The sequence below is a fragment of the Leuciscus leuciscus genome (genome assembly GCF_965113295.1).
Source record: "Leuciscus leuciscus genome assembly, chromosome: 2".
NCBI lineage: Eukaryota > Metazoa > Chordata > Actinopteri > Cypriniformes > Leuciscidae > Leuciscus > Leuciscus leuciscus.
This window is the reverse complement of record NC_138726.1, coordinates 10,117,209-10,131,337: the sequence shown is the minus strand read 5'-3', so window position 1 is coordinate 10,131,337 and position 14,129 is coordinate 10,117,209. Positions and strand designations below refer to the sequence as shown.

Genomic DNA, 14,129 nt, shown 5'->3' with positions numbered 1-14,129 from the left:
TGACTGCCCTAATCTTAACCCTGACAAAGATGACCACTGATGTACATAATTGTATTAATTTTTTTTAATTATAGAAATATTAGCTGAACAGAACTCATTCAATAAATCTCTATCAAACCATTAATAAACATTATGGTCAATACTTCTTTATTTTGATTGCAACTGCAAAGCTGTGAATGCATTTGTGCAATTTAGGTCCTCCTCAGAAGCTAATGCAGTAAGTATTTGTATAATTGATTCTTTTATTTTTATTCAACAAAAATAATAGTACGCATGAACTTGATTGAGCATGACTGATATCAAGGTTTTTTTTATTATTGAAGTAAAAGCTCCTTTACAGAATTAACAGGGACTTTTCTACTCAATAACATAGCAGGAAGTTCTCAATGTCAATAAGGAATGTCAACATCCACATGAATGCTCATGCAAAAAAAGTTGATGGTGGTATCCCTGGTAAGCATTTGCTCCCAATCAATCATTAGTGCCTAAATCGACCAATTTAACTGTTTTTATCAAGTGCCAAAATGCACGGCGGAGCTCGGAGCAAAGAGTTATAAAAAAATAATTATATCTTGACGACAAATCAAAACAAAAAACAAAACACAGACAGAAATCTAATGTTGAATGACAATGTGTGATGATGTGCAACCTCAGAAGCATTGCACAGCGCATACTGAATTCAAAATGTATAGTCCTTATACCGTTCGGTTAGGATCAGTATTGAGAGTACTCCTTGGTTTGAAGTTTAGCAACAATGCGCTCCAGTTGCCTCTTAGCCTCGCACTGAGGGAAGTTGCCCATTTCGTAGTATTGAGGAGCGATTTTCACCAGCCTACGGGAAGAGACGGTACACAGAATGTTTACTAACTTTCTCCTTTCTTTGTTGCAAAAACATTTACTCTTTGCCAACAATGCACAAACAAATTCTGCATTTGCATGTTTTAGCTTACCATTCGGGTTTTATATCAGTGCAGGTGCGGATGTAGTTCTTGGTGGTCAGCACAAACTCATTGTAGAGAACCCACTCGGGCTTGTGGTCCAGTACGGTGGAAGGGTGCAACTGGACCACCTGGTTGTCCTTCACTGTGAGATAGTGGCCGGTGCGCTCCAGGTGAGCAACCTGATAAAACCAGACACGCAAATTAACAAATAAATCAACCACAAGCAAACCAAATACGCACACACTGACGTTTCTTCAGGCACCTACACAGGCAGTGTGAGGATGTCGAGATTAACCCGGGCAATCAGTCTCAATAAACGGCCGACTCAAACAGAGACGTCGGGAATGCAACTCCCGGTAATTCGTACACCAAGGTGCAAATTTGTCTCACCAGTAAAGGTTAATGTTGACAAATATTTCAATATTAATGGAGTAATTCAACTAGTCAGGTCACTTGTTTCAGGTACCCCCTTCCCGGAGAGCGACTCGATAAAAACGTCATTTATTTGCGCTACGTGGGACGAAAATTGCCTTGATTTCTTGTATGCATTAAATGGTCACACTTTGATAGAAAGCCTTGCATTACATTAGCAAGCCTCAGTGATTCAGCATTCCCAACAGACACGGTATCTTTTAATTCAGACAGAGAATAAAAGGAGAAATCAAGCTCTACTTTAAAACTAGCTGTACTTTAGTTTAGGATTAAAAAAACTAAAGTGGACAAAGACTTAACTAAATCCTTAAGTTGTAAGACCATCCAAGGCTGTTCTATTATAAATGATCATGGCTAAAGGGTGATCTATTGTAACAGGTCCATTCTCTATATTTCAAAAAGTTTAATTGTCTTTACCAGCTACAAATAATTTTCTCATTTATACCAATGTTTATTATAAAATGCTCTTAACATGCTGTTTAATAGGCCTAAATTCTAAATGTAGATAGATAAATAAAAAAAACCTGGTTTGAATGGTCGGAGTTACATACTGAATGTATGACTATTTGCTGCGTTCTCTTTTTCTGAAGCGTTTCAGCAAATTTTTTCTTTTTTGCTACTCACCATGTTTCTGCTACTGTTGTTAAAATACCCGTAGCATTTTACGTCTTTAGCGGGAGAGCGCATGGAGCCGAAAGGGCTTGAATGAAGCGCATTTGGCACTAGATAAAAACATTAGAATGACCATAACCATAAACAGCCCTGAGCGCTTGTGGCGTGAACAGCTCCGTTGTTTTGACGTGCTGCTCGCTTTAAAATGTAGTAACGGTAAAATGGTGCTACAGTTGTCATTTTGTCTGGCGGTCCAGCTGGAACGTGCGATCTGCTATTTGAGGATGCCTGCTCTAGGCTGAAGACATTGCCCAGGATAAAAAGAGGAAAATAGCAATGGACATTACAATTTCCCAAAAATATGTGTCTTTGCACAATGTCTGCAATTGCAATTCAAAACACTCTACACTCAAACTTTAGCAGGACTGAAGAAGCTTATTAGGTTGGGTTTTTCACACTGTCACCCTTTTTGAGCATAGATCTGAACTTAAATGGTTGTAATTCATGAAAACTTTTGAATATTGACCTAATATTGGTCTCTTTTTAAAGACCTTTAGCAAATTATTGCAGAAGTGCAAGCACTTCCAAAAAAAAAGAAAAAAAGTTTACTGTAAATCATGTACTCAACTAAACTTTATTTCATACAAAATCATTTGGAATAAAAAATAGCCATATGTCAAAAAAACAGCCATATGTCAAACCAAGTTGAGATCCAAATTGTTTTTGGGATCACAAAAATTGAGCCCACTAAAAAGGTTTTAATGTACTGTTTTCCATTACGCAATTTCAAATTTCAAATAGTTTTCAGTAATGAATTTTGAGTGTTTAATCTTTCAAATGAAAAATAAATTTAAAAAGCGTACCAACTATCCCGCTATCAGGACACTGACAGTTAACAGGTTAAGTGAACATTTTTGGCACATTTATAAACAGACACACCTGCATGAAGAACCCGGTGACTAGAGCTCGGCGAATGTTGATGTAGTAGTCTCGGCTGGTGAACTCTGTGCTGCGTCGTGGCAGGTTGAAGCGGTCCATGATGCGTGAGAGCTGCTGCCGCACGTTATCAGCCGACATCAGTGAGCGGTAGTTAACGAAGTTATCGTAGCACCACTGCACTGACTCGTGGTCTTGGAATAGAATGGTTACACATTAAAACCAGGTTAAGGGCAACACACAAGCAGACCTGAACTCAGACCAGCACTGCAAAATCATCTATAAACTTCTAAATCGCTAATTATTTCGTCACAAAATGCATTTGCTAATAAAATCTTTTCGATCAAATTTTTTCAAACACTTTTCCATATCTGCTACTGACAGGCCAAACAAAGTACCACCCCAAACTCAAGCCATTGGTTGAGCCAATGTTGTCAGGATGTTCAAACAAACAGTGTCTCAGAACCACATGCTTCTTGCTTTCGTGGGAATCAACCAACAAATGGCTTGCTTGACTTCAGAAATATTTAAAATCATCGTCTAACGATGGCAGAACAATATATACATGTAGAGTGTTACAAGAAATGCAAGAAATATTGTGAGCATACCAGCTATTGGCCCATATTGTTTAGTTGGAAGAAATGCAACCCTCAGAGACCCAGAGTAGCAGAACTGTAACATTTGTATAAAGCAATTAAATACCTAATTGTCATTAAAAGTGGGTTACACGTACAAGAAGCTGACACTCTAGAATTGACCACAACCACGGTTTTTGTGAGGAAAAATAAAACCGCATATTAACTGAATTTATCTATTTACAAAGTATTTAACATCTAATATTTTTCTTATTTTACTTCTATATAAATACATTAAAATGTCAAATACTGAAATTTCATGGTTTTATGACAGTACACTTACTGTTTGAAATATTACTTTTCAATTACATTTGTGTGCTGAATTGTGTTGTGAATACAAAACTTTTTACTTGAACTTTGTGTATTGAAAAACAGTGGTGAAAACCATAAATGGCCAGCGCTGCAATTTTTCAACGTGTTGTACCCCAATGCAAATTATGCCTAAACATTTACATTTATTCATTTAGCTGACGCTTTTATCCAAAGCGACTTACAATTGCTATATATGTCAGAGGTCGCACGCCTCTGGAGCAACTAGGGGTTAAGTGTCTTGCTCAGGGGCACATTGGTGTCTCACAGTGGATTCGAACCCGGGTCTCTCACACCAAAGGCATGTGTCTTATCCATTGCGCCACCACCCCTAAACAAAATGGTTTAAATAACCAATGGCTTCCTTAAGGAGTGAAAAAAAGATGTATCATGAATATCAGAGGTTTGGTCCAAAGTGTTAACTGTAGACTCTTGTTTCTGCTAATTTCAAAATTGATGTAATCTGGTTCTAATGTAAAGGGTTTATACAATTTACACAATCAAATTCACTGGACTTTTTTGTACTGACAAATTAAAATGGCGTAACATGAAACTTGTCAGCATCACATGAACACAAACATACTCTCATGATTTTTAGAATGTTTCAAATAAGCACTGGCTACCAGATAACGAGTGAGATGCAAGAAACCCCATGAGAGTTTGAGAAAATATGGAAGTTAAAGTGAGAAATGAACTGCACATAATTCGCTGTGCCTTTCAGAACAGTTTTAGTACCATGGTGCCTCGAAGGCACTGATTTTGATGAAACAAATTACGATTTTCAGCCACCTACAAAAACAACCTGAAATTAGTTGTAATAGATTTAGGCAATTAGGCTAATTAAAAATAGGGGGAGGGAATCATTTCACATGAGTATAAGATGCAAGTGTATGTGTGTGTATACGTACTCTGTTTAAAAGCGTGGTAGACGTTGAGCAAGGTCAGGTGGTCCCCGTCGATGTGGGCAAACCTCATTTTGGACTCGTCAGCTGCCTTCTTGGCTTCGGTGGGACGCACAAAGCACTGTGGGACTAAACAAGGTTGGTATGGGCCCCAACATAGCCGCCCATAGGGATGAGTCAAGCGTTCACCCAGACAGGACAAAAGGCCTAGTTCTGAGGCTAGAGCACGGCACAGGGTAGACTACACCAAATGGTAGGACGGGGTGGGGGGAGAGCTTCTGCTTTCGGCTTTTCGTTTTGCCTTTTTGAAAGAGAGAAATTATTGCAGTGGAAATTAAGCTAAACCTGTGGCCTGATCATTTTTCTGGGGGGACGAGGTCACTCGACAGAGTCAAACCTGACTGACGTTCATTTAAAATACATGCTGCCATTTACACAAAAATAAATAGGCCTAACTTTATTTATTTGAATTGCATTTGTTTGGATTGCAGTTTTGAACGATTAAACATTTTGTAATGAGTTCATTATTAAAATATGAATTAAAAAAATTCACAGTATGGTTAATGTCATGATTTTTTGAGTGCAGAAAGCTTACCCGTTTCATTTATGATTGACGAATATGAGTCACATTAAGTTTTTAATTAAGATTAAATAAAAACATTGTTTATTAAATTTGTTAAAACTGGGTAAAATTTGATATGCAATTCAAATGCATAAATCTTAAATTTAGTCACAAAAAAAAAAGAAAATTATTTTAAATATTTTAAAATATTAAAATATATATATTTATATTTTTTAAATAGGAAACTGTGAGGTTCATGTTTTTTTCATTTTAGGTTATATAGGACCTAATTTGGAACCCAGAATTGTTTGAAGGGTTACTCGGGTCTGTCAAACAAAGCTTGAACCTCTAAAGCGCTAGTAAGCGATAGCTCTTAAGCCAGGGGTGTCCAAAGTTTGTCTATTAAAATATATTACATGTCCCGCTGCGCATCATTTACAAATCATGCCGTTTCACAATGTCAACAAGGTGACAGCACTACATTTTTGGCCAGGTGTAGCGGTAAACCGTGAGTGAATACAATTTGATAACTAATTAAGTGCTGCCATTTCCGTTGTGTGAGGAACCTTAAACGCGCCAAAAGTGGATCGGCACTACTTGTTTGAACCGCACCACATAGACCATTTATTAAGTTTGACCAAAAGACAGCGCAGTGCTAGATTAGAGCAAATGAGTTTACTCGCTGGACACAACACCGCTCTGGATCACGCTACCGAAAAACAGCACAGTGAGATCCAGTGAGAAGCGTTCCAGTTCGGTGCAGAGTTCTCTGATACAAGCACAAATGTCTTGGTGATTTAAACAAGTTTAAAGCCAGATGAAATAATGCTGACATTCTCCATCACTGATGCGAAAAATAGGATAAAGATTGTGCCACAACGATCCATTTAGAAGGCTTTTTCAATCCACGACATTGAATCTGGCTGAAACAAAGTTTGGACTAGTGTTGTCACGATACTGAAATTTCCAACTTACGATACCTTGAAAAATATAAATATTTGATGGCATTTTCAATACCATTGGGGAAGACTGACTGTATTCACCTGAATACTCGGCAAAATGGGCATTTTGAAAAAAAATGTAAATGTATTTGACCGTTTAAGTGCAACAAGCCACGGAAAATAAGTCACTTTGGTACTCGCGAACTGTTTAAGAGGCGGCTTAATGTGAACAGCACTAATATAGATCAGTGGTGCGCGCGCTTTTGATGCGAGCATGAATCCTGTGGGAATTACTAAAATTATGCGCAATACAAGCACTATTCAACAGGGGCGAACGAGACGAGTGAGTGAGAGGAGGGTTGTGTGTGTCAATTCACTGTCGAAGGGAAGAGAGCGAGAACGTGCAGCTGGGATTGATGTATCAATACTGCAGAAAAAGAGTATTGGAACCGTTTCAGATATTTCAGTATCGACACGTATCGAAATATCACAACACTAGTTTGGACACCCCTGTCTTAAGCGATTGTACTTTACATCTTTAAGTCCTACTCTCCCCCACCCCTCTGCATCACAGACATTTAATAGCTCAAGCACCATTCTGATTTGGCAGTCTTACAGTGCGACACATTAAGAGACTTGACTGTTTGCGAGTCCTTCCTTTGAGAGTCGTTCTATATAATGACTTCAGCCAAGCAGCTAAAAGCATAAGCAGACTGTTTATGCAACCATTATGATTAACTTGGTTGGCAACTTAAAATTGTGGATATGTAGACAATAAAACAGGAGACTAACATATTTTTGTTATTTTGTCCTGAGCATATTCAGACACACTTGTAATTGATAATGAGTGAGCTACAAAGCATTAATATTTTATAGTCCGTTAGATTTCATAGCCATTCTTTGTCTAATAATTCATATGCAGGGGTCATGTGTGTACATGAGCACATACTACCTGATAGCATTGCGGTGATGGACAGGATCTCATTGGAGCAGTTGAACTCGCAGCTGGCGATGACCATCTTGGCCAGCTGGGGGTCGAGAGGGAACTCAGCCATCATGGAGCCCAGCTCCGTCAGGTCACCATCGTCATTCAGTGCTGCAAGATAGTTCAACAGCTCCAGGGCTCGCATCAGGGTCTCAGGAGCTGCCAGAAAAATATTATATTACAATACAATAATAAACTGTGAAATTTTTGTAAATTAAACTATGCCACTGGAAAATGCCATGGGTAGTTGCCAGGTTGTTGGAGGTGTTATGAGTAGGTGTGTAAGAATGACAAAAATTATATTTTTGTTGAACAATAATTGGACAATATTTTGTCAATTGGCCCTTAGTTAGGGTAGCACGATAACACCAGTATACATTTTTATATGAAAAAAAAAAAAGGGTCATATCGCGTATATCAATGATATAGGTCATCAATTGATGACGATATCAATGACGTATTTGCACTTTAGCATGTAGATTGTATGAGTAACATAAATGAATCCACACAGATTATACAAATCAAATCAATCATTTTAAAACTTTCTCCGAGACACAATTTCACAAACCGTGTGAGTGTTCAGCGGTGCTCTATCTCTCTCCCTCCAAGCGTTGCAAGTGTCGATACTACACTCTCGCGTTTAGGAGTCGGGACATGACGGAACTGTGACTTGCACAATCGGGCCAGCAGTGCATCGTAACTAAAGTCTATAATTTTCGCCTCACAAACAGCTTGCGAGTAACAAAAGTTATTTTTCGCGGATTATATCGCTTTAACGAGAAAAAAAAAACACGCAAAATTGTTTCGAAATTCCGGTCTTGGTTAGTATACTCGTAAACACAGTCGGTTATGTCTTAAATAATCATAAAACGCGTGTGACAGAGTATAATGAGAACAGTAATGGATCCGTGCACTAGCTCTAAAAGTGACAGCAGCCATAATGTGTGTGTTATTAATGCTGTCGTCAAAACAACAAAAGATAGCTTTAATTGTAAGGAATCAGAATTAATAGCCTATGTATTTAATTTAGTCAGGACTCAGGACTAAAAGACTATTTTTTACATTTTATTACATTCAGTTTCTGTAGTATTTCTGAATAGGCCTTTTTCACGGAAGTTAGAACGCACATCCGGTTTAGCGTTTGTTGTGTAAAGCGACTTCCGGTCGAAACAGCAATGGCTGAAGCAACATCGAGGTGTCACTGTAGCATCCCTCATTGCACAAATAATAATCAGTGACAACCATATTTGAGTTTTAATGCTTTTCCAAGCGATGACTGTCTGACAAAGAAGTGGATGCTATTTGACACGTAGAGGTCCCGACGTTTAAGATCGCTAGAAGTAGCACGTTTGTTTGTAGCCGATGCTAATTACACTGCCGCTACTGGCAGTAGCCTAAGTTTTTATATATATATATAATATACTATAAGATTTATTTTTTGTTAATAGGCTATCTTCATTACCTAGAGATATAATTAAACAAAGTATTAAACAAGTTAAATTAAACAACTAGCCTAGTCAAAACACATCTAACAGAACAATGTTTATTTTTTACATTGTGTTTTTTTTTTTTTTTTTTACGAAATGTCAATTTTCGTCTTTATAACAGAAGATACAATGCAAAAATATTAAAGATAGCCTACAATCTTCAAATGTATAACGGATTGTCACCTTATAAACAGTCCTTTGTGTGGTGAAATAGTTAGTGAGCATTATTTGGAGAAATAAAGTATGGTGATATCTTCCTGGAACAGTAATTTAATTTGTGTCAACATTAACTAAAATTATATTATGACTTGAAAGTGAAAGGACATAAATGTAAAGGCTTCAATAATAGATTTAATAAAATATGACGGGAAAGTAGCTTCATAATTTGTTTTCAGAAATGCATAAACATACCTGGAAGAGGAGTGACTGCATAGTCATGATCTGCTCCAGCGCTGTTACCTCACTAACTATTTCGTCGTCAGAGTAAGCTACGGTGCCACATTGCTGCCACATTATTTCCTTATTATTTTCCACTTATTATTATTTTGTACATTATTTTATGTACAAAATATGCCTTTATCCACATAAAATTGATATAGCCTAATCCTATCATGTCTATCATACATCCATCTACGTTCAAAAAGCTGATATAGCAGCCCCCAATGGACATGTTAAAAGATCAAATTCTGTACACACCTTATTAATAAACCATACTACAGAAAAGCAGATGAGTCCAGAATATGTAGGCTAATGATAATAAATTTGTCTGAAAAAATAACGAAGCATTTTAATTGTTTATTAAACTGTTGTTTTCTAAATCAGTGTCGACTGAAAACATCTCCATACATCTCCGCTGTAAATATGCACCTTTCATCGGACAGGATTACATCATCAGATAGTAGCCTACCGTACGAATTTGCTTTCAATTGGATTTTTTTTCGTTATTGAACATTTTTTAAGCTTTATAGATATATTTCTCATGTCTGTGAGGCTAGTGATACGCTGTTTTTTCCGTTCATTTTTGAGACGCGCTCCAATTCACAGAGATCATGAAAGCGCGTCCTGTTTCTTTTATTTTACAAAAGCACAACGTTTTCTTGTTGTTGTGAGTTTATACAAATAAAAGTAGTTGCGATGTATTATTCTTTTCTGTATGACCAGAAATTGAGTATTTTAGTTGTTACCGCACTGTTAGGAAAAATGCGAGTGATGGCACCGGCGCTTCGTCATGCAGTGCGCGCTCCACACTCCGCACAAACACTTGGATATGTGCTTAATAATGGCAAACATTTATCTAGGTTAACGTTAGAGCGAGCGACCATGCCAGACGGATAAGTCCTCTTCATGTTTAACAATTTAAATCATGAATTTTCTACGGCGAGTAAGCGCTGTGCCAGTGTGCGCTGGGCGGCTGAAACACAACACTAGAGAAAGCTGGTGTTTTTCTTTAAATAAATTCGTTTAGGCTTTAAAATAAATATTGTTTGTGGGCTAATTAATGCCACAATAATTTGTTTATTTTATAGGCTACTTATATTTTTCCTTTTTTGTTTTGCATTGAATAGCCTACCATTTAAAGGATTTGTTGTGCACCGCAATGCCATCATCCCATAGAAAGACACGTTAAGATTTTTCTTTATAATAAAGGGTTTCTATGGGAGGAAAACGCTTAACGTGTAATTAAATGCGTTGCGTTCATATTCTGGACTCATCTGCTTTTCTGTAGTATGGTTTATTAATAAGGTGTGTACAGAATTTGATCTTTTAACATGTCCATTGGGGGCTGCTATATCAGCTTTTTGAACATAGATGGATGTATGATAGACATGATAGGATTAGGCTATATCAATTTTATGTGGATAAAGGCATATTTTGTACATAAAATAATGTACAAAATAATAATAAGTGGAAAATAATAAGGAAATAATGTGGCAGCAATGTGGCACCGTAGCTTACTCTGACGACGAAATAGTTAGTGAGGTAACAGCGCTGGAGCAGATCATGACTATGCAGTCACTCCTCTTCCAGGTATGTTTATGCATTTCTGAAAACAAATTATGAAGCTACTTTCCCGTCATATTTTATTAAATCTATTATTGAAGCCTTTACATTTATGTCCTTTCACTTTCATGTCATAATATAATTTTAGTTAATGTTGACACAAATTAAATTACTGTTCCAGGAAGATATCACCATACTTTATTTCTCCAAATAATGCTCACTAACTATTTCACCACACAAAGGACTGTTTATAAGGTGACAATCCGTTATACATTTGAAGATTGTAGGCTATCTTTAAGATTTTTTGCATTGTATCTTCTGTTATAAAGACGAAAATTGACATTTCGTAAAAAAAAAAAAAAAAAACACAATGTAAAAAATAAACATTGTTCTGTTAGATGTGTTTTGACTAGGCTAGTTGTTTAATTTAACTTGTTTAATACTTTAATTATATCTCTAGGTAATGAAGATAGCCTATTATATATATATATATATATATATATATATATATAAAAAAAACTTAGGCTACTGCCAGTAGCGGCAGTGTAATTAGCATCGGCTACAAACAAACGTGCTACTTCTAGCGATCTTAAACGTCGGGACCTCTACGTGTCAAATAGCATCCACTTCTTTGTCAGACAGTCATCGCTTGGAAAAGCATTAAAACTCAAATATGGTTGTCACTGATTATTATTTGTGCAATGAGGGACGCTACAGTGACACCTCGATGTTGCTTCAGCCATTGCTGTTTCGACCGGAAGTCGCTTTACACAACAAACGCTAAACCGGATGTGCGTTCTAACTTCCGTGAAAAAGGCCTATACTAGTGTTAGACCTAACCAAAAACTCCTCTTTATTTGTATCTATTATTTGTATGCATTTTTGCTACTTTTTTCAATTTAATTCAAAGATTGAAATCAAGCTTCCTTGTGTTGTGTAAAGTCTTAAACTTACCCCATTGTAAAAACGCAATGAGTGAGCAAACATTTATGTGAGATCAATGTAATTAAAAAAAGTTTTAAAAAAATCCTATATCATCATAAATATCATTATCACAAATATTCTTGAAATTTCATGATATAATTGAGGCTATAATGCCCACCCCTAGGTAGGACCATCTTTAATTTTTGAAATTATGAAAACTAGGCACGTTGTTAAAACAACAATTACAATATTATCATAGTTGATACATAACACTCATTCTAAACCAAAGCATGAGCAAAAGTAATATGGGATACTTGCATTAGCTACATTGGAGGTATATAAAAAAGCAACATAAGAGGCAAATGAAAGCCATCGGTTTGCAGTAAAAACATTGTGGCTGTGGTCCCCTGGACAACAACTAACTTTTAATTCAAGACAAAGGGGGCTAATTTTTCATCTGACATGCAAGTAGTTCCAAACAGCAGCGCCACTAATTCAATTATAGGGAGGAAGCTCTACTTAATGCATCAACACTGGTCACACACCAACAAATTCAATTACTGACCTTTGGCTCTAGAGAGTTTGGCTCTAATGACCAGTTGCATGTTAACTGAAAATTAGCATTGCCTAAGGTTTGGAGAAGTTTGCTGAATAGGATGAAAGACTGTGGCTGTCTTTATCAATGAGTCAGGAAAACTTCATTTAAAGTGCAACGGTCAGTTTGTTATTATAAATAAGTATTGATCTCGTATATCAGGAATACATTTTTTTTTTAAAGGATGTAGCATTTACTCGTGCAATGCTAGTAACGCAAGTAATCCGTTTTGGGAAATAATTAAGTATAGATGCCACGCAGTGAGCCCGCCTGGAAAAGTAATTTACACTGCGGACACCACATCAGAAATGAACTATAACAGGGGAACGTGCCGATGTGTTAACTGAAGGCAAATCAATGAGAAGGAAAGCTAAAAGGTACATTAAAGTAAGGAAAGTTTAAGCGAGTATTTGGCAAATGTCACCAGGCTTCCATCAGCCTCATCCAGTGCTACAAATTCCTGCTGTTTTCGTTTGGCCTCTTGTGTGCCAGATTGAGTGAATCTAATCCCATGCTTACTGAATACAGGTAAACAAATACATATAGATTTACTACTAGTGAATTATTAATTATACTCATGAATTACTACTAGTCGACAAGAAAAATCTTATTTGTAGGCAGCCCTAAACGATACTGAATGTTGTCTTTTATATTACCCAACCATACATTTAGTTAAGTGTTTTTAAGTAGTCAAATGTATCAGTATTTCAAGAAGTAGAAAGCTTTAATAAGACAGTATTTTTAGGGTGACTTTAGAGATCTTTAAGGTCACGAACCGTTCAGAAAAGATGATGAGCCAATCACAAGGAAATGTTCCAGTCGTTACTATTCAGCGACTACAAGTCTGGTCATCATGCAGTTTTAATGAATTTCCACATCAGTCTTCATATAGCATAAAAGCAATTACACGATCAAAGCAAAGACTCAGAAATATCAGTCCGTTTATGTGAGGAAGTGTGCTGCCCCATAACACAGAACCATTTTATAGTATCAGACACTGAGGAACAAACTCAAAACTTTATTTTATACCTGGTGGGTCCATGAAGTCAAAGTGCACTAGGTCATCGATACCAAGCTTCTTGAGCTGTAGCACCACAGAGCCCAAATTCGACCTGAGAATCTCAGGGTATGTGTTATCCTGACAGGAGAAATGAGGAAAAACAAAGAAAAAGGACAACAAATTAGGTGATGTTTTCTATTAATACTCTCAAGTTGCAGCTCCTGAGGAAATATTCAAACTCATTTAGTTGATATGGACATTTTCCATTTGTATGCATGTAAAAAAAAAAAAAGGCTAGAAGTGACCAGAAGTACTAAAGACTTGTGAAGGAACCGGTGTCTGGCTTGACCACTGAGTCCATCTGTTGTTTGATCAACAAATGACCCAACCAACATCGCTGGCATATAATCAAATCGCTTCCCAGATGCCTACAGCAGTAATGATCCGTTACACAAACCTGCATCTCAGTCTTGTAGGCCTTCTCGGTGTAGAGCCGGAAGCACTTTCCCGGGCGCGTACGTCCAGCACGGCCGGCTCTCTGCTGGGCTGAAGCCTTACTAATAGCCGTTACGAGCAGCGACTCGACTCGAATGCGAGGGTTATACACCTGTGCGACGAGAAGGAAAGAGCTGTGTGAATAATAAATGCACACCATTGCACCACAGCAATATGCCAAAGCGAAGCCATCCTTCATCTCTGACTGGACTACATGTATGACAGCAGCAGCTGGGCTAGGGAAATGTCAGCAGAATAAATAACTAGCTTTTCCATCTCGAGTCGCTGTCAGAGCCCCGCCACTGGGTTTATCTGGGGATTTCAGAAGCAAGAGAAACAGATGATGGGGTGAGATTAGACAAGTGAGGCAGA

General features: G+C 37.3%; 1 protein-coding gene across 2 annotated transcripts in view; it reads right to left on the bottom strand.

Moving 5' to 3' along the window:
• Positions 1-283: 283 nt before the first annotated feature.
• Positions 284-14,129, bottom strand: part of dhx15 (DEAH (Asp-Glu-Ala-His) box helicase 15) — a 53,681-nt gene continuing 39,835 nt past the window's right edge. For both annotated transcript variants that reach the window (XM_082161721.1, XM_082161720.1), the window contains exons 8-14: positions 13,720-13,869; positions 13,292-13,400; positions 7,223-7,414; positions 4,774-4,896; positions 2,925-3,115; positions 951-1,120; positions 284-832 (exon numbers count right to left, since the gene is read on the bottom strand). In XM_082161721.1, the coding sequence (XP_082017847.1) occupies positions 715-832; positions 951-1,120; positions 2,925-3,115; positions 4,774-4,896; positions 7,223-7,414; positions 13,292-13,400; positions 13,720-13,869 (1,053 nt within the window). In that variant the 3' untranslated portion in view covers positions 284-714. The remainder of the gene's footprint in view (positions 833-950; positions 1,121-2,924; positions 3,116-4,773; positions 4,897-7,222; positions 7,415-13,291; positions 13,401-13,719; positions 13,870-14,129) is intronic.